Genomic DNA, 21,070 nt, shown 5'->3' with positions numbered 1-21,070 from the left:
AATTAAAAAATCATGTGACTAAATAAACTATACTTTGAAACAGATAAATTATATAAAGAATGATAGTAAAATGCTTTGGGGCACCTTAAATTACATTTGGGGGGGGGGAGCCAACTCGGCTCCACCATTCATTGAATCAGATGGCTCATCACAAAGCCCACTGATATTGCCAACTGCTTTAATGACATTTTCATTGGCAAGATAAGCAAACTCCGCAACAAACGCTGACGCTACACATCCAAGTATATCGGACCAAATTATGAAAGACAAGAATTGTACTTTTGAATTCTGTAAAGTCGGTGTGGAAGAGGTGAAATAATTATTGTTGCCTATCAACAATGACAAGCCACAGGCTCTGACAATCTGGATGGGAAATTACTGAGGATAATAGCAGATGATATTGCCACATCTTCAATTTAAGCCTAATAGAAAGTGTGTGCCCTCAAGACTGGAGAGAAGCTAAAGTCATTCCGCTACCCAAGAATGGTAAAGCCCCCTTTACTGACTCAAATAGCCGATCAAACAGCCTGTTACCAACCCTTAGTAATCTTCTGGAAAAAAAATTGGACCAGATACAATGCTATTTCACAGTAAATACATTTAAAACAGACTTTCAGCATGCTTATATAGGGAAGGACACTCAACAAGCACAGCACTTACACAAATGACTGATGATTGGCTGAGAGAAATTGATGATAAAATGATTGTAGGGGCTGTCTTGTTGGACTTCAGTGCAGCTTATGACATTATCGATCATAGTTTGTTGCTGGAAAAACGTATGTGTTATGGCTTTAATGTGGACAAATAGTTACTTGTCTAACAGAACACAGACGGTGTTCTTTAATGGAAGCCTCTCAAATGTAAACGAGGTAGAATCAGGAATTCCCCAGGATAGCTCTTTAGGCCCCTTGCCTTTTAAAATATTTACTAACGACATGCCACTGACTTTGAGTAAAGCCAGAGTATCTATGTATGAGGATGACTCAACACTATACACGTCAGCTACTCCAGCGACTGAAATGACTGCAACACTTAACAAAGAGTTGCAGTTAGTTTCAGAGTAGGTGGCAAGGAATAAGTTAGCCTTAAATATTTCTAAAAGTAAAATCATTGTATTTGGGACAAAACATTCACTAAACCTTAACTCAATCTTGTAATAAATGTGGAAATTGAGCAAGTTGAGGTGACTAGACTGCTTGGAGTAATCCTGGATTGTAAACTGTCATGGTCAAAACATATTGATATAATAGTAGCCAAGATGGGGAGAAGTATGTCCATAATAAAGCGTTGCTCTACCTTCTTAACAACACTATCAACAAGGCATGTCCTACTGGCCCTATTTTGTCGCACCTTGACTACTGTTCAGTCGTGTGGTCAAGTGTCACAAAAAAGGACTTTTGCAAAAATTGCAATTGGCTCAGAACTGGGCAGCACGGCTGGCCTTTGGATGTACACAGAGCTAATAGTAATACTATGCATGCCAATCTCTCCTGGCTCAAAGTGGAGGAGAGATTGACTTCCTCACTACTTGTATTTATGCGAGGTACTGGCATGTTGAATGCACCGAGCGATCTGTCTAAACTACTAGCACACAGCTCAGACACCCATGCATACCCCACAAGACATGCCACAAGGGGTCTCTTCACAGTCCCCAAGTCCAGCACAGACTATGGGAGGAACACAGTACTACATAGAGCCAAGACTACATGGAACTCTATTCCACATCAAGTAACTGATGCAAGCAGTAAAATTGGTTTAAAAAACACCTTATGGAACAGCGGGGACTGTGAAGCAACACAAACATAGGCACAGACACATGCATACAAACACGATAACATACGCACTATACACACACATACACATGGATTTAGTACTGTAGATATGTAGTATTGGTAGTAGTAGAGTAGGTACCTGAGGGCACACAGTGTCTTGTGAAATCTCTTGAATGTATTGTAATGTTTTTTAAATTTTATGAACTGCCTTAATTTTGCTGTACCCCAGGAAGAGTAGCTGCTGCCTTGGCAAATACAACGTTTCAAGTATTTAGATCAAACAGGGTGACAGATATGAGGGTTTAAGTGAGACAGCTTATAGCAAACGGTGGCATTCTTATTGACCAAGTTACTCATGGCATCTAGTTACTCATGGCATCTAGTTTCTTACCAATCTATGCTTGAGTTATTTGACAATGTCAACAACAACAACAATTATTCAGAGAATAACAATAGGTTTCAACCCGTAATGAGAGTAGAAAAAATATTAAGAGAGATATCATCTCCAATGCCGGGACAGAGAAGGTGTCAAATAGGGATATGTGAGTGAAAAGACAAACTGAACACGTCTCACAGAGATTGACAAAGAGAACCTGAGAAAATAAGTGCCAACAAGCTACTCTAGAGATGAGGTGGAATGGAACGATGAGGGAGGGAGAGGGGGACGGAGAGAGAGAGGGAGAGAGGGAGAGAGGGAGAGAGGGAGAGAGGGAGAGAGAGAGGGGGAGAGAGAGAGAGAGAGAGAGAGGGAGAGAGAGGGAGGGAGAGAGATACTACATTACAGCCGGCCTGGGGTGTTCAGTATAGTATAGACCCTCTGCATGGACATGCTCGCCTGGCTGTCTGCACAGATCAGGCCCCATGGTCACCAAATACTAATCATATTAGACAAGTGGCACCGTTACGAGGGGCCAGTGTATTTTTAGGCCTCTTTTTTTCCCCTTGTGGCAAGCCGAATCAAACGGGGAGAATGGGATTATAGTATGACAGGCAGGTAGACTGTTGTCCAACCTGCAGGGTTAGTCTCTATTGTCTTACTATAGACCAGCAAATCCTGCTAGCTGTCACAATCCCTGGATGCTGCTACTGTATGTGTGCTGGTTGTCATTTCAATTTGAGGGTTGGATTGATCCCGTGGTTAGGTTCTGTATAATCGGAATAAATTATACATAAATAATTTAGTGTCTCTCTAAAACTGTTTTGTGGGGGAGGAAATATTGTTATTCTATTATTACTAGTATTATAAACAGTACGTTCTATATTCCATGAAAACTGTCTACAACTTTTCACTTTGTATTATCCCATTTCATAGGCCATATGATTGCCACACCAATGCCGTAAACATTATGCTGCTTGTTCAGTTGCACCACCAATCTCACAGACTCCTCTCTCTCTCTCTCCTCCTTCCCCCACTTTCTCTCTTCTCTCACCCCTTCCCCCTCCAGGAGTCAAAAACCAGCCATGGATACAGCTCCAGAGGAAAGCAGTGACTCTGGCCCTCAACTCTACCAACCCAGAGCTCTCTGCTGTGCTGACCTCCGCACAGAGTCAGTATGAGATAGGAGGTTTCCCCTACCCATTGGGCCTGGAGAGCAATGCCACCGGTGAGAAATAGAGGGAGGGGGTGGAGGGGAATACATGGGTAAAAGACAGGCTGAAAATGCAGAATTGCTCAAGTGGAAAATCCAGAGATTTTGACCAAAATAGATTTCTGTCAAAAACTCCCAAATTATGAGAAATGATGGCAGGAAACCATGGGAGAAGTATGATTACATAGTATTATGTCTGAGTGTCATGAATGATGAGAAGCCAATGCATAGTGTCTGTTGGAAAGACTCTTCTGACAAGTGTAAACCAGGTCAACCATGATGATGATGATGATGATGCCTTAGAATGGTGAACCAACGGTAAAATGCTGAGGGTGAATATTGTGATGTTTGCATGATGACGGTAGCGTTGGCGTTATTTGTGTTGAGAGGCGTGGTAGCGAGCCTTGTTTGGGATTTTCTACTGTCGGGTTCCACACCACACTGGTGTTTGGTCTAAAGACATTTTGCGTCGTCTCTCCCCAGGGTCTAACAGTAGCTGGGTCGGCCTGACTGCGGTGGCGGCGGTCAATGCCCAGCTCTTCAGTCGTAACGGGACCAGTGTTCAGGTGTGGGACCCCGTCCATATCTGCATCCCCCTGCCTTTAGACACACCCCTGCAGTCCGCCACCAGTGTCCCCGTGTGGAGGTTCGACGACAAGACAGGTAAAGGGAACCACCCACCATCATAGCTGACCAATACTGTGAGCCCTCCATGTACAAGTGTCATCAATTTGTTTGATAGAGTGCTGACTCTTGAGTGCTGTCAGTTGAAAATGGTTTCCCTAAAAAAACGTCCTTGTGTACAGTAACATCCTCGTACATACTTTAGCCAGTTTCATTTGTTCATCAACATTGGGCTTACTGCTATACTCAAATACATACATAAAAATGCCTGTCAATAAAAAAAACTGCCATTGATAGTAAGCCACCGTCCGTCGGACCACAAATCTAAGGCATATAAATGGCAGTGGTCTGAGCTTGGAAAGGGGCGAATAAGAGGAACCTCCAGTCCATCTGCTCTAACTATGGCTGCCTGGACTCCCAGCTGGTCACAGGTAGCCTGGTTCAACCAGACTGAACGCTGTGCCCAGCAGTGTTTTCCTCGGTTCAGTGTGGTTTACCCAGGCTAGCTGATCCTGTCTCACATGGGTTAATCCTCTTCCGCGCTGCTCCTCAGTGTCTAAAATATCGCAGTTCACTTGGCTGACAGTACTGTTATACAACTGCTGTGCATGCTTTCATAGGGAGGGAGCCACACAATGCTCTCCATCTCTTTCTCTTACACATCTCTCTTTCTGTCTCTCTCTCTCACACACACAAACACACTCTTTCTCCCGTTCATTCTGTCTCCCCCTCTCACGCTCTCTTTCTCTCACATACACTCTCTCTGCCTCTCTCTTGCTCTGCATCTGCTTCCCTCTCTCTCCCTCTTGCTTTCTCTCTTTTGAATTTTGTATTTAAACGTAACCTTTATTTAACTAGGCAAGTCAGTTAAGAACAAATTCTTATTTACAATGACGGCCTTCCCCAAACACGTCCGGATGTGATACAGCCTGGAATCAAACCAGGGATTGTAGTAACGCCTCTTGCACTGAGATGCAGTGCCTTAGACCGCTGCTTCACTCAGGAGCCCCCTCTTTCTCTCTCACGCACACACTCTCTCTGCCTCTATCTCTTTCTCTCTCTCTCATACACTCACTTTCCTCCGTTGCTTTATGCAGTGGTGTAAAGTACTTAAGTAAAAAATAGTACTACTTAAATACTTTTTTGGGGTATCTGTACTTTACTTTTATATATATATTTTTTTACTACTTTTACTTTTACTTAGGAAAATATTGTACTTTTTACTCCATACATTTTCAATGACACCCAAAAGTACTGGTTACATTTTGAATGCTTAGCAGGACAGGAAAATAGTCAAATTCACACACTTATCAACCGAACATCCCTGGTCATCCCTACTGCCTCTGATCTGGCGGACTCACTAAACACACATGCTTTGTTTGTAAATGATGTCTGAATGTTGGAGTGTGCCTGTGGCTTTCCGTAATTAAAAAAAACAAACAAGAAAATGGTTCCATCTACTCTGCTTAATATAAGGAATTTGAAATGATTGATACTTTTACTTTTGATACTTAAGTATATTTTAAACCAAGTACTTTTAGACTTTAATTCATGTAGAATTTTACTGGGTGACTTTTACTTGAGTTATTTTCTATTAAGGTTTCTTTACTTTTACTCAATATGATAGTTGGGTACTTTTTCCACCACTGGCTTTATGGAACCGATGCCTAAAAACTCCAGACCAGGGTTATTTCTTGTCCTGACAACCGGTCCGGACTTCCCATGGCAGCCATTGTTCCAGTGTGTCTGAACCGGAACATGCAGATCACTGCAGATCTCATTGACATGCCTGGCATTTCCCTACCGAGATTCACATTACCATAACTATGCTGAAGAAACCCTGGTAAACACTTCCTATGAATGTCCTCTTCATTACGCAGTATGGATTTAGTCATAGATGTTTATGAGCAGGTATTAGTGCCTATGTTGTGCATTATTATGCATGATTCATAGCTCAGGCGTTCTAAATGGGCTTACAATGCATTATGAAGAGGGTATTCATAGGAAGTGTTACCGAAGCCATGGGCCTATTTCTACAGATCTCCATGATAACCTCAACTTCTTGAAGTTGGATGTCAAGGATGGGACAGTACACAATGGACTGAGAAGAGCAAGTCTAATGAATAAAAAGTAATAACCAACCAGACACTTGCCCTGTCTGGATATGTCTTCCCAAGGGTAGATGATGAAGCACCTATCTGGCAGGCCCCATTTGGATTCCCGGGGTCCTTCCATGATTGTATCTCAATACAGAGAGCAATATGCGTGCGCAACTCGGAACTATCGCATTTAGAAATCATGGACATGCATTGATCGGCAGATCCCAATGTTGCACAAAAGATGGGTGTGTCATTCCGATACCATAGTTGTGGGTTCAATGTGCAGCAAACATGAAAACAGACTTTGTGTGAACATCCCTTTTTAACACCCTGTGTGGAAAACTGCAGCTGAAGAGTGTTGCTGTCCTGAAGCCTGATGATGTGATTAGGCCTGTTATGTAGCTCCAGGAGGCCTGGGACAGAGGAGGCAATGTTCCCCACCTCTCTGGTCCTATGTTGCCACGGTGACGTGTTATGAGATGCAAACAGAGACACAGATGGACGGAGGAGGGAGGGAGGAGAGGTTTGAAGGGTTAGTTTTTTTGAGTAGAGGAGAAAGGGGACAACAAAGCTGTGGTGGAGGGAGAGATTTTGGATAGTGGGATGAGCTGGTCTGTTGGAGTTAGCTGTAGGCTATTGCTCACATCCTGTCAGGGTGGCTAAGATGACTGAGGATTAATGGTTGTGAGTGCTGACCCTAATGTTCAGTGTTGGGACAAAACAAGTTACTGAGCTTGGGACAAAACAGGTTACTGCCAATTGACTAGGCACCCCCCACTAACAACAATCTCTCACTCTCGCGCTCCATTAAGTGGCTTATATTGTGGGTATTTGTGGGTGTTGAATTTAGTAGTTTGCTCAAATTCGATGCATGCACATGTTTTACTCTGTACCGTAGCTGAGAGTAAATGGAAATCAAATCTTTACAGTAAAACCCAAAAGAACAATATAGCACAGGATTTAAGCAAACTGATTAGTCAAACAGAGCGTTGCAGCATTAGGTTCATGCATTAATTAACTGTATGGGTTTTTATTCAACTGTCCACGAAGTGGGAGGCCCAGAGCTCATATCTCATTATCTGCAGTGACGAACAAACAGTTAGCTAGGTGGTGAGAGGCTTACTGATTATAATGTGGACACCAGGGTGGATGTGTTGTTTAACCGTGTCATCTCTAAAGGGGTCACCTCTAATTCCACCATGCACACACACATACACACACCCTGCTCTGGGGATGTGGGCTTTTGTTTGCTTAAGAGGGAAGAGTGCCCCCCACTGACCCTCATGTAGTACTGCAGCAAGTGGTGTCCTACAGTATGTCTCGAGTGCTCTATACAGTATTTCACTATATATTGTATACATAAAAGCGGGTTCACTTCTGAATAACAGAGCATAGGAATAAGGAATTCTTTGTTTCCGTCATGGTTTAGTTTACGTCCAACGAAGTCCCTGAGTTATCCTGAGTTTTCCCTGACCTATGCAGAAGCAGTAAACCTGAAAGTTTCTACTCAAAACAAATCAAGTAACATCGCAGGTTCACCCAATGTCAACAAGTACTAGACAGGTAGAATCCCACTCTGAATCCCACACAGAGCAATAAAATAAACTCCCGTGGAACTTTAAGATCAGTGTTGAGTAGAGAAATGGGCCTCTAGTCTAGTATGCCCAGGGGGTCCTCTAGATTTATGAGTTACTGTAAGTCTGGATGCCTGGGCCTCTCTTCCAGAGTTAGGTTTTACACCAGATTTCTCTCTCTCACACACACACACACACTCCACTCCTCCAGTGTGCCAGGTTACACTTGCAAGACTTTGTGCTAAGGCTTTAAATCCACAATGTGTTTTGTAGATGTTTGGGGCAGAAGGGGAAGTTTGGGAAACCTGCCAGGAGCACTCGGAATACTCTAGCAAATAGAATCAGGTGCTGCCATGGAAGCCTTTAGTTGGTGGGTACTGTAGTGTACTGTGGCACTGTGACAGATCTATCAAGGAAGAGCTAAATGGGCTGTAATGCCAGGCTGCTGACTGTCAGTCTACATTGAGACAGAGGAAATTCGATTTTAGAGTGAAACATGGAGAAGATTAATATTCATTGGACGTGGGTGGATGGCCAGAGTGAGCTGCTGCTGAAGAGAGAAATGGATTTGTTTCGGACTGAATCACACGTTTGTGTGTATGTGGGTGTGCGTGCAGTCTGCATATCCATTTGCACATATGCATGACACTTGAGTACAAGAGAAAATGCAGTGTGATGATGAGTCAAAAAAGTTGAATCAAAGTTGAACATGACCCTTTCGTCAGGCGGGAGGAAAACTCTCTTTCTTTCTCTCTCTCTCTGTCCATGATGACCCCTCCCATGTGATCTCCTCCCATCCTCCTCCTTCAAGGCGTCTTTAAAAGGGAAAGGAGGAGGAAGAAGGACGACAGTGTTTCTTGTTCCATATAGCCCAGGAGACACTAAATCAGAGGCGCCATTATCTCTCCAGACTCAGCTGTGTGTCTGTGTTTGTTTTGGAGACGGATCACATGCATGCACACACTCTGTCAGGGGGTTGTGGGGGGTGGCTTGGAAATCCCCCTGCCTTATACTGAGGAGATAAACAAAAGCCCCTACTACTGTTCATCTGTGTGCATGACGACCCCTAGTGGTCGATATACATAACTACATCCATGGTCGAGCACTTCCTAGATAAGTGATCTGGCATGACACACATTCACACTTCAATTCACTCTCACCTCCCTTTTACCCTACTTTAGAGGATTGTTGAGTGTGTTTCTATTCACACCACTTAGGTTGTGTTAATTAGAGCTTGGCTCAATATGTAGCCTAGATGTCCAATGTTGACTTCTCAGGTGGTTCAATGTTTGAGGTTGTGGATGCCAGATCGTCTATTAATGTCTAAAAAAGAGATGTACTGTAGCCAATGGGCAGTAAAGCTGGCCTAATGGATTTCCAAGCCTCTGTCTGTATTCACAAAGCGTCAGTAAAAGTGCTGATCTAGGATCAGTTTTGACTTTTTGATCATAATAAATAAGATGACCTGATCCTAGATGAGCACTTTTAATTAATACAGGCCCTGGTTGTATTGCTGCTGTGATGACAAAGGCAATATTCACAGACTTCCCTTGCCTGGGGTATTAGCACTAAAAGAGTCCAACAAATGTTTGTAGTCTAAACAGATGATATTGATCTAATAGTTATTTAAGCAAATAGTTGTATTATTCGATTTGAAAGGCAATGTTATGTTTATTTTTTTCAAATATGTTATTAATCATAAGCTATATCTTACTTTAAACTTGACATTTTTATTTTAGACCACTGTTTCTCCCCTACAATGTGTTAAAATCTTTCAGGACACTTGCATAAGTAACATGTAGGCCTAATCTTAACCTGCCTCTGTGTTTGTTTTCTGCAAAGTGAAAATGCTAACGAGAATGACAGAAATTAAAACTATTTTAGGAGCGGGAGGATGATGTAGAAGGGGACCTTGGGTGTACTGTGGGCAGAGGTCTCCCTGTCAAGACGCATTAAGCTACTGAATCGTGACCCTCTCCTCAGGGCGCCTGGCATCATGGGAAATGGTTCTTCTCTTCTTCTTTTCTCTTTTTTTTGTGACCAAGTTTTTATTTATTTTCTCTTTTTATTTTATTTTTTTTCTTTTTTTCCCCCCCTCGCTCCTCTTTTGTTATTGTGGTTATGGTCGGAAAGCATCTCCCTGGACTCAAAGCTGTCTTCCTTCCCTGAATCACGTTATTCGCTCATCATTTGTGTATGTTCTGTACAGACGAGCTACGCATCACTGGATATGAATGCATAACACCGCTGGCCTTATAATGTGAAGTAATAGATTCACAGCACACGTTCAGTACAGTAACGATGGAGCTGTTCCATCTGCTTACTCCAGGATTACATAGAATATACTGTGTACAGTGGGGAGAACAAGCATTTGATACACTGACGATTTTGCAGGTTTTCCTACTTACAAAGCACGTAGAGGTCTATATTTTTTTTAATCAAAGGTACACTTCAACTGTGAGAGACAGAATCTAAAACAAAAATCCAGAAAATCACATTGTATGATTTTTAAGTAATTAATTAGCATTTTATTGCATGACATAAGTATTTGATCACCTACCAACCAGTAAGAATGACGTTTTTTCCTTAAGAATCCCTCCTGTTCTCCACTCATTACCTGTATTAACTGCACCTGTTTGAACTCGTTACCTGTATAAAAGACAACGGTCCACACACTCAATCAAACAGACTCCAACCTCTCCACAATGGCCAAGACCAGAGAGCTGTGTAAGGACATCAGGGATACATTTTTGTCCTGCAGAAGGCTGGGATGGGCTACAGGACAATAGGCAAGCAGCTTGGTGAGAATGCAACAACTGTTGGCGCAATTATTAGAAAATGGAAGAAGTTCAAGATGACGGTCAATCATCCTGGGTCTGGGGCTCCATGCAAGATCTCACCTCGTGGGGCATCAATGATCATGAGGAAGGCGAGGGATCAGCCCAGAACTACACGGCAGGACCTGGTCAATGACCTGAAGAGAGCTGGGACCACAGTTTCAAAGAAAACCATTAGTAACACACTACGCCTTCATGGATTAAAATCCTGCAGCGCACGCAAGGTCCCCCTGCTCAAGCCAGCGCATGTCCAGGCCCGTCTGAAGTTTGCCAATGACCATCTGGATGATCCAGAGAAGGAATGGGAGAAGGTCATGTGGTCTGATGAGACAAAAATAGAGCTTTTTGGTCTAAACTCCACTCGCCGTTTGGAGGAAGAAGAAGGATGAGTACAACCCCAAGAACATTATCCCAACCGTGAAGCTTTGAGGTGGAAACATCATTCTTTGGGGATGCTTTTCTGCAAAGAGGACAGGACGACTGCACCATATTGAGGGGAGGATGGATGGGGCCATGTATTGCGAGATCTTGGCCAACAACCGCCTTCCCTCAGTAAGAGCATTGAAGATGTGTCGTTGCTGTGTCTTCCAGCATGACAACGACCCGAAACACACAGCCAGGGCAACTAAGCAGTGGCTCCATAAGAAGCATCTCAAGGTCCTGGAGTGGCCTAGCCAGTCTCCAAACCTGAACCCAATAGAAAATCTTTGGAGGGAGCTGAAAGTCCGTATTGCCCAGCGACAGCCCCGAAACCTGAAGGATCTGGAGAAGGTCAGTATTTTATGTCATGGAATAAAATGCTAATTAATTTCTAAAAAATCATACAATGTGATTTTCTGGATTTTTGGATTCCGTCTCTCACAGTTGAAGTGTACCTATGATAAAAATGACAGACCTCTACATGCTTTGTAAGTAGGAAAACCTGCAAAATCGGCAGTGTATCAAATACTTGTTCTCCCCACTGCATATGTGATTATCCTTGAAATTGTTGTGCACAGGGATTATGAGCATGCTTTGGGGAAAAAATAAATTGGAAATCAGTATTGTTAGTGCAGAGCAGGGATAGTCACACAAATACACTGCTCAAAAAAATAAAGGGAACACTAAAATAACACATCCTAGATCTGAATGAATGAAATATTCTTATTAAATACTTTTTTCTTTACATAGTTGAATGTGCTGACAACAAAATCACACAAATGATCAATGGAAATCAAATGTATCAACCCATGGAGGTCTGGATTTGGAGTCACACTCAAAATTTAAGTAGAGAACCACACTACAGGCTGATCCAACTTTGATGTAATGTCCTTAAAACAAGTCAAAATGAGGCTCGGTAGTGTGTGTGGCCTCCACGTACCTGTATGACCTCCCTACAACGCCTGGGCATGCTCCTGATGAGGTGGCGGATGGTCTCCTGAGGGATCTCCACCCAGACCTGGACTAAAGCATCCGCCAACTCCTGGACAGTCTGTGGTGCAACGTGGCGTTGGTGGATGGAGCAAGACATGATGTCCCAGATATGCTCAATTGGATTCAGGTCTGGGGAACGGGCGGGCCAGTCCATAGCATCAATGCCTTCCTCTTGCAGGAACTGCTGACACACTCCAGCCACATGAGGTCTAGCATTGTCTTGCATTAGGAGGAACCCAGGGCCAACCGCACCAGCATATGGTCTCACAAGGGGTCTGAGGATCTCATCTCGGTACCTAATGGCAGTCAGGCTACCTCTGGCGAGCACATGGAGGGCTGTGCGGCCCCCCAAAGAAATGCCTGTTGTCTATTCCATTCGCACAACAGCATGTGAAATGTATTGTCAATCAGTGTTGCTTCCTAAGTGGACAGTTTGATTTCACTGAAGTGTGATTGACTTGGAGTTACATTGTGTTGTTTAATTGTTAAGTGTTCCCTTTATTTGTATATATTTTCAGTTTTGGGAATATATTTTGGAGTGATAAGTATCCTAATGGAAATCTACACATACATGTCTTAAATTGTTAAGGAAGTTGACGTACAATGTTTAATGTAATTCCTACTCTACTACTAACTAATTCTGCCCTCATGCTGACTTCAACAGGACTCTGGGTCAGGAAAGGTACCGGATACATCAAGAAAGAAGGAGCACAGCTGACATGGAGTTTTGTGGCCAACCAGCTAGGATATTGGCTGGCTGCCTTTCCCTCAACCACAGGTACAGTAACTATGTGAAATATGAAATATGTAGTTAAATGACTTCTGAGTATTTTGCTATTTGTATTACAATGGGCTGAATTACACTCCACTGTATTTTGGAACAAGATACTTTCGAGAGCTGGAATTTGTATTTTCATAAATACTTTTCTATACCATTTTTTAAAGTTTTTATAGCTGTTCACAATTTTGTCCACTGTTCACAGTCTCCCTTTCACCCTGCATTGGTATCCGAAGTCTTATGGCACTATAATTTTGCTATGTTCATTTTCACATATACATTTTGGTAATTTAGCAGACAGTCTTATTCAGTGACTTACAGTCCCTGCATTCAACTAATCTAGATAAACAGCATATCACAGTCATAGCAAGTAAAACGATTCTGTAACCATTACTGAGAATGTTGTTGCTGCTCGGCCAACTACTAGCAAATGTATTTTCTTGTTTTAAAATACATAATACATCCATTTTAATGAAATACATTTCAAAATACAAGTATTTCGTAATTTATTTTTGATACAAAGATTTGTATGGTATTTTGTAATTGTATTTTGTGATTTTTTTGACTATGTCAACAATGTTGACATAGCTCAGGTTTGCATCAGTCTGACATTTTTTTCTACAGCCCCACTGTAGGCCCCCTACTGGCGGCCCGTGGGTGATGTTATTTGGCCCCCTAAGTTTTCTAAGCAAAAATAAATCGTTTTTCATTTTGGAAATCTGTTCCAAAGTATTCCCACGCATAATAGAGAGACCTATGTGATTGTATACAAATGTATGCAAGGTTTGAAATGATTATGCTTTAGTCTGTTTGAACCTTTTGAGGTCAATTTGCAGTCTACTGATTATTTCTAATTATGTTACGGCCCTGACCATCCGCAAAAAAAAAAATTTAAACGTCCCGCTGCTGAATCTAGTTGGTGATGCCTGTCTTAAGGCTATGTCAATGTGAGATAGAAATTGAATAATGAACACTTGTTTGTGCACTCTTGCGAAGAAACTGTGTAGCTAGGGGTTGTGGTCTGTCCATTACAAAGCTTTTTATAGGGAGTCCTGTTGCAGACTTGGCCCATCCTAGTATCTTATTTATCACTGTAACAAATTTCTGTGAATTTACTGCTAAACATTTTGTTAGCTATTGTACTTCTATATTAATGTACAGTACTCTAAAGAGCAATGCATTATGGGGGCTCAATGGCATTCTGCTACACTGCGGTAAAATTACAGTACTGTAACTGTATTGTATTACCTGTTTTGCTGTATATTTACAGCAACATAATGTGAATGATGGTATATTGTGGGAAAATATTGTGGGCGGGGAAAGAATCTCGGTCTATTTAAAATATTTAAAAGCATTCCTTGTAATACGCTATATTCAGTACATTCCTGGCAGCACATTAGTCAGTAAATTACTGTCAATTTACAGGTCAAGGTTTTAGTTTCCAAAAATATGGTATGGTAGTGTATTCTATGGTGTACAGCGGTCTCACTAATGGGTGCAACAAATATAGCGTACAGTACTAGATTCTATTTTTGGAATCTAAAACCTGTTCCGGTAATCTACAGTAAAGGAACAATATTTGGCTCATTAACATATTCCGAGGCATGCCTTGTAAGTAGCTATATTTTTTGCACCCGTTAGTAAGAATACTGTACCATCTGAACTAATATGTGGTAGTAGTGCCCTAACAATTGAATATGTATAGGGACAGGTCAGAGTGGCAGCAAGTCTTAAACCTTTACTGTTTGAGTGTTTTGCCAAGTCTGTTTTGCCCTGTAATCTATCGATGTTATGTTTGATACCGGCGTTCCGAGATGTATCACTTTATCAGAAGCACATGATCAATGACGTCCGAAACTTTATTTTTTTGTCGAACAACCACCTGATTGGTTTTGGTAGAAGACGTCATCTATATAAGTTGTCTGTTCTAAATGATTTTGACCAGCAGGTGCCACTGGTGTACACTGTGTTGATCAAAGCCTTGAGTAATGAACCTGTTTTTGACACAATTGTCTGGAAAAGCCTCAATGCTACTAGAAGCTTCATTTCCCGCCCACTACTGTAATCACGGACAGTTTGGAAGCCTTTGTTTAGGCCTCTAGAAGTGCAAGTGATATAAAACACCAAATATTCATAAATATGCTGTAATATACACATACCTAGCAGCCAACCTGCTTGCACCAATCCCATGTAATTGCAGTAAAATACCAATATTACGTTTACAGTAGCATTTACTTTCTTACTGTACTGTATCGTTGCTCTGATATTACAGTAAGTTACAGGAACCTAGTAGCAAGTTACTGTGAATATTACCGTAATGTACTTGGCACTAGCCAGATCTGGGCAAAGATACATCAAAAGGTATCTTGTTACAAATAGAAAATACCTTGAAGACCAATGTATCATTAACTACAACAACATTCTCAGTAACAGTTACAGAAACATTTTACTTGCAATGACTGTGATATGTGTTTTGTTTAATGACTGTAAGTTGCTCTGGACAGAAAAGTCTGCTAATGACCCAAATGTCAATTTTAAAAAGGAACACATTTTGTTTGGGGGTGGAGCTCATTAGAATAATACCCAGCAGTGTGTGTTGCAATTGTTCATTTTTACATTTACATTTTGGTAATTCACTCATCCCGAGTGACTTACAGTGAGTGCATTAAACAAGAATGTTGTTGTAATTAAGCGGGCTACTTGCAGGTTTATATTTGTATTAGAAAATACAAATACATGTATTATAATTAAACTGTTACAAAATACATGAATTGTACTTCAGGCCAGTGAAATACAAATGATTGGTATTGAAATACCTAACAGATATACTGCCCATCATTGGCGCTAGCTGCCTGCACTGTAAATCTGCAACAGTTTACCAACCACTACACTTCCAGTAATGCACTGTAAATTTGGGAAAGACAGCATGTAGCTGTAGTCAGGTGTAACAGTAATATTTTGTACATTTGTGTTTCAGTAAAGGTCCTGTAAGTCTACAGTAATTTACTGGCTTCTGTGCTGACAGTATTTTACTATAGATTTACAATAAGCAACAGGCTACTGTGCTGCCAGTAATTTACTATAAAAAATGACAGGAAATGTTTGACAGTGCACCCCTATGTTGCAGGCTCAGCTTTGAACCCCATGGGCCTGCGAGACATCACCACCTACCACACCATCTTCCTCCTAACCATCCTGGGCTCCATGGCTCTGCTGGTGCTGGTGCTGCTCTGTCTGCTGCTCTATTACTGCAGGTTGGTATCAGGCCCAACGTGTCTCAACTCAGGTCCTGGAGTAGTCAGTCCCAGTGTGGCACATTTTTGTTCCAACCCAGCACTAGTTTTGAACTAGCTACTCTATGAGTCATCAAGCACCAGGTTTAGGGTAAATTCCATTTAAATTCCAGTCACTTCAGGAAATACACTGAAATTACAATGTCAATTATCTTCAATGCTTTTCAACAAGGAAAATGTGGAACTACTTTCTGAATTGAAATGGAATTGACCCCAACCCTGTCAGGAACTTGCTTAGTTGAATCAGTGGCGTTATTACTGGCCTGGGTCCAAAGTGTAAAATAAAAATATAACCAATCCGGGACTCTATTTGTTGGTTAATTTCCTGTTTACAGGGAGTCAAATGTGATACATGGATGCGTGTGTTTGGTTGCATTCTCCCTTTAATCCTTCCCTGTTTTGTTTTAGGCGGAGATGTCTGAAACCACGGCAGCAGTACCGTCACGGCAAGATGCATGTCTCCTCCGGCATGGACGGCTCCAAAAGAGATCAATGCACCTCCATGTCCCACCTCAACCTCATCAGCTCAGGCCACATCCACATCGACACAGCTTCCTCCACCGGGGGTGACCCAGACGCCCTCAAATCAGACCTGTCCTCCACCCGGGATCTCCACAGCTCCAGGGAGGATTTCTTCCGGCACACGCCACCAGGAAAGGCCCAGCGCCACTCCAAGGTGAACACGGACAGTATCACCAGACGTGGCGGTGGGGAGAGTTTTCCCATGAAGGTGACAACACGCTCTACTAACACTAACAACTTGGACCCTCAGCTGCTGCTCCACAACGACACCCGCAGCTTCAGCTCAGCGGAGGATAATACCCATGATCCTCGACGTCGCCACAATCACAACGCCAATGACAACCAGGCTTACTCCTCAGATCCACCATCTCCACCACCTTTACTGCCTCCCTTCGCCGGGCACTACCAGGAGTACTCTGGCCTGCCCCCGGAGTACTCAGCGTCCCAGACCGGGGACCTCTTAGCCAGGCCCAACTCTCTAAACACCCAGCCCGGCCAGCTCATCTTCTGCCACTCCATGGACCAGATGAAGGAGAGCATGTATCGGAGTGTGGTGCCCACGCTGGTCATCCCGGCCCACTACATGCGCCTGTCGTCAGACCTGTCGGCTGTGGAGCAGGCCTTGGAGAGGCAGCAACAGATGCAGCATGACATGGAGGGAATCCAGGTTAGCATGACTCTGCCCAGGCAACAGGGACAGGTACACCAGAATCAGCAGCAGAAACCACAGAACCAGCAACAACAGAATCATCAACAGGAAGACGAGGAAGGGGAAGAACCAGGCCAGCAGAGAGAGGACTCAGAAGGACACTCCAACTGGGCCTCGGACCCTAACGCGGCTCCAGTCCACATCCCTGTCCTGTTCAATGACAACACCATATCTCAGATGAACGGAGAGCTGCAGGCGCTGACGGAGAAGAAGCTTCTGGAGCTGGGGGTGAAACCGCACCCCCGGGCCTGGTTCGTCTCCCTGGACGGTCGCTCCAACTCCCTGGTTCGCCACTCCTACATCGAGCTGGGGGGAGACACTCTCAGCATCCCTGGAGGAGGGGGCGGTGGAGGAGCCACGGGGAGTCATCATGACAACCGAGTAGACGTCGCTCGCGAAGCCAACATGAAGCAGCGGAAGGGAAAGGAGGAGAGGAAGGCCAAGGAAGCAAAGGAGGCTGCAGCTGCGGTTGAGAGGAAGGGTCACGCAGGGAAGACCTATACTAAACTCCCCTGCATCGACACCACAGACCCCCCCAGCAGCAGCAGCGAGAGCCAGGCTGCCATGTACTCTCCAGAGGACAATTCTCTGGCACCGCTGCTGGATGTGGCCCCGGAGACGACCCCCCGTGGGGGCACGTTCCCCCGGAAGAGCCGTAGCCAGGATAACAGCGCCCGGACCAGTACCACCACTACCACCAGCGAGGTGACATGCAGGGACTCAGCCACCAGCCCCGAGGATGGGGAGGATGCCGATGATAAAGACGAGGAGGGGAACAAGAAGAGTCCCTGGCAGAAGCGCGAGGAGAGACCCCTCATGGTATGGAAGTAAGATATACCTAGGGCTCTCAGGGAACATTGAGCTACAAGAGAACAGGGGGAGAAAAACCACTGTGTCAATGAACGCCTAATTTCTGACTGTGTCCCTTGTAGATTCTCTACAGAAAGAAGAGCAGAGAATATGAGAGTTTGTCTTGGAGAACCAAGAGAAAGACGTGTGTGAAAGAGATTATGAAGTGAGAATGGAAATCAAACAAAGAAGCACAATTGTCACATGAGTCGAGAAAGGACCAGATGTTTTGAAGACCCACATTTGCTTGTAGTCATCACGGAGATCAGTAGCTATATCTGCATCTCTAAAAACATCACTGAGATCGGTAGCTATATCCGTATCTCTAGAAATTTCACATGGCTGATGATTTATTTATTTTTAAAATCATGATCCCTAAGCATGTGGATGGGAACAAATGGGAGAGGGAACAAATGGGAGAGTTCCTCTGACTGGCTGGTATTCTGAGATTCTTGAGAAATGCACTATGCTGTTTGTAGAATTCCTTGGAAATGTTACCTATCCGATTTTGCTGTTACCTTAGCATTAACCTCAAGTCATTTTTACAGACCTTTTGGGAGGTGTCAGCTGGCCAAACAGAAACTTTTGATTCCTATGGAAAACCAAGACTGTCGGCCAGAATTGGAATGAATTAGTATATATTTTTTTCAACTCTTTAATCTTGTTTTTTTTTAACAGATTAGATGGCCTTCTTTTTATGACTGAGTGGTACTTAATGTCATTGAGGAGTCAGATCAATGTATTAAACATTGGAAAAAAGGTTGCTGTTGTGATTGTGAAATCCTAATAAGTAAGTCCTAGAACCCAGGGTTTACAACAATGTTGTTGTTTCATTTTGTACTCTAAAATGTTCCTTGGAGATAATGGCAGAAAACCACCTCCACGTTACTATCACTGAAGCCTGGAGAATAATGCAAACCCTTTTGCGTTGCCATTTTCCTTACTGACAGAAAATGTTAGTCATGTTTTTTTCTTCCTTTACTAACCTGCTGACCTGGTGACTTGTAACATTAAAATCTATGGAAGCATGTACCTGACAAAATTATTTGAAATGTTCATTAAGCAGTATGGCTGGAAACAAATTAGAGCATCACAGAAAAGGTTTGCTAGAACATTTTTGTTAGCTTAGCATTGCAAGTCTGTACCTTTTTGTTGCAATATCAATTTAAAGTCAGACATGGATTGGATGATACCGACATGTAAGACATTAGCTTAAAAAAAACTGAACAATTGGGTATTATTGCAAACTTGAAAGATGTTGTGAAAGGAAAAGACACTGAGTTGACTGAGTGGAAATCACAATGACCTAATGTTCCCATAAACTGTCCCATATTATATTGTCAGTAATCTCCACTGGCTCATCTTCTCAAAACATCTAATCATTAGCCTTCAGATCAATAAGACAGGAATCCATCCAGGTTTTCTCAGACCTAAAAATGTTAATGTCCAACAAATCACACCAAACAATTAGTCTCTTAAGTGCCTTTTTTTTTAGCATAAAAAATAATGGCTTGGATTCAAGGCCTCGGTATGTTAACCCAGCAGTTGTACCATTGTACAACCATTCAGAAAGCAACTGGCTAAACCTGGGGTTTAACACATACTCTGTAACATGGTTTTTCTCATTATTTTCAGGTTACGATATTGAGTCATACACAATGTTAAGCTATCGTTAGCTAATCAACTTTGATTTAAACAAACAGTACACAACCTTGATGATCAGGGGTCATTTGAAGGCAATCAAGCCATACACACACACTATCAGGTTTATGAAGTCCAGTTGAAGTTCTATCACGTTGCCTTGTGGACTAATATACAGCACGGCCTAAAGGAAATCAGGTGTAGGGCCTTGCTTAAGATGCACAGCAATGGTCCTCTTAATTTCAAACCTGCATTGTCACAATCCCTGTTTTAAACCCACTGTTTTTGGGGGGATAACTACACTGTCACTGCTCTCTCTCTCTCTCTCTCCCCCCCCTTTCTCCATTCAAAAGTATGTGAATGACCCTTGAAAATCTATTTTTAAAGTTTCACACTTTCCACATTTTGAGTTACTGAGTTGATACAAGTATGTGAAGTGGTTTCCCTGTGGTTTGAGACTCAAGATTACAACGAACATGCATGTTCCTCTTCTCATAAGCATTTGTGCAGTTGTGGTCTTTTTTCAGCTTCTCTCAACTTCAAAATTGTTTGATGTTTTAAGCTTGCAGAATTGAGCCACCTGTCTCTGTGAATTAACCAGCTCAGCTCTGATATGGAATCTCCTTAGACTATTTCAGAGAGAGATTTGTTTCTTTTTTGGGGGCCAGGGTATGTTTTGGGGATGAAGTTAACGTCCATTTTAAGGGATGAGGTTGGCACATGAACACTACTAGTTATATTGGCCCTACGAAGCACTACTGAATCGTGTGTTCTATGTGGCGTCATCAGAAATTGACATCAGAAATTATTCTGAGGACAAGGATAATACTGATGTTTGACGTCTATAAACAAGACAGTCAGAGCTTTGAAAGTGTGTCAAGTCTCTCCACCCCTGTCAGTGCAGGGCAAGCCACTGATGAAACTACCCATATTAGCAAGTGCAGCATCTGTGTATTCTGACAAATCACAACCTACCACACAATGGTGTCATTGCTGGAAACAGTGTAAATTGGGTGTGTTGTGTTCTGATTAAATATGACTTGAGAAAGTTATTTTTGTTTACTTTTTTTTTTACCGTTATTTTTATATATATGAATGCCTGGCTAATCTTAATTCCTATAGGCCTACTGTTTGAGTGCTTATACAAGGTCAGTTGTTGTCTCCTAGGCAACAGACAGAGGGATGATGTGCTGTTATGGTAAACTGGTGCCACCTCCTTTCCCCCTCAGATCTATATTTCTGAGGCAAATCTTTGCAAACTTTTATTGCTTGTTATTAATAATGTTAATATACAATCCAATAATTAAAGCATTTAACAAGTCATCTGCGTGCTTGGAATATGTACCATGTGCGTGGCATCAGCAGCTCAC

At 42.7% G+C, this 21,070-nt stretch overlaps 1 protein-coding gene across 1 annotated transcript in view; it reads left to right on the top strand.

Annotated features, from left to right (window-relative positions):
* The window catches only part of fam171a2a (family with sequence similarity 171 member A2a), a 64,467-nt gene extending 43,446 nt beyond the window's left edge, over nucleotides 1-21,021 (top strand). Inside the window, exons 4-8 of the mRNA XM_021624570.3 lie at nucleotides 3,218-3,376; nucleotides 3,845-4,024; nucleotides 12,573-12,686; nucleotides 15,814-15,940; nucleotides 16,388-21,021. Of these exons, the coding sequence (XP_021480245.3) occupies nucleotides 3,218-3,376; nucleotides 3,845-4,024; nucleotides 12,573-12,686; nucleotides 15,814-15,940; nucleotides 16,388-18,041 (2,234 nt within the window). The 3' untranslated portion in view covers nucleotides 18,042-21,021. The remainder of the gene's footprint in view (nucleotides 1-3,217; nucleotides 3,377-3,844; nucleotides 4,025-12,572; nucleotides 12,687-15,813; nucleotides 15,941-16,387) is intronic.
* Nucleotides 21,022-21,070: the final 49 nt, after the last annotated feature.

Source organism: Oncorhynchus mykiss, chromosome 12 (assembly GCF_057628025.1).
Source record: "Oncorhynchus mykiss isolate SJ-2025 chromosome 12, ASM5762802v1, whole genome shotgun sequence".
Taxonomy (NCBI): domain Eukaryota; kingdom Metazoa; phylum Chordata; class Actinopteri; order Salmoniformes; family Salmonidae; genus Oncorhynchus; species Oncorhynchus mykiss.
The sequence above is the reverse complement of the archived record's forward strand: the minus strand, read 5'-3'. Positions and strand labels throughout refer to the sequence as shown.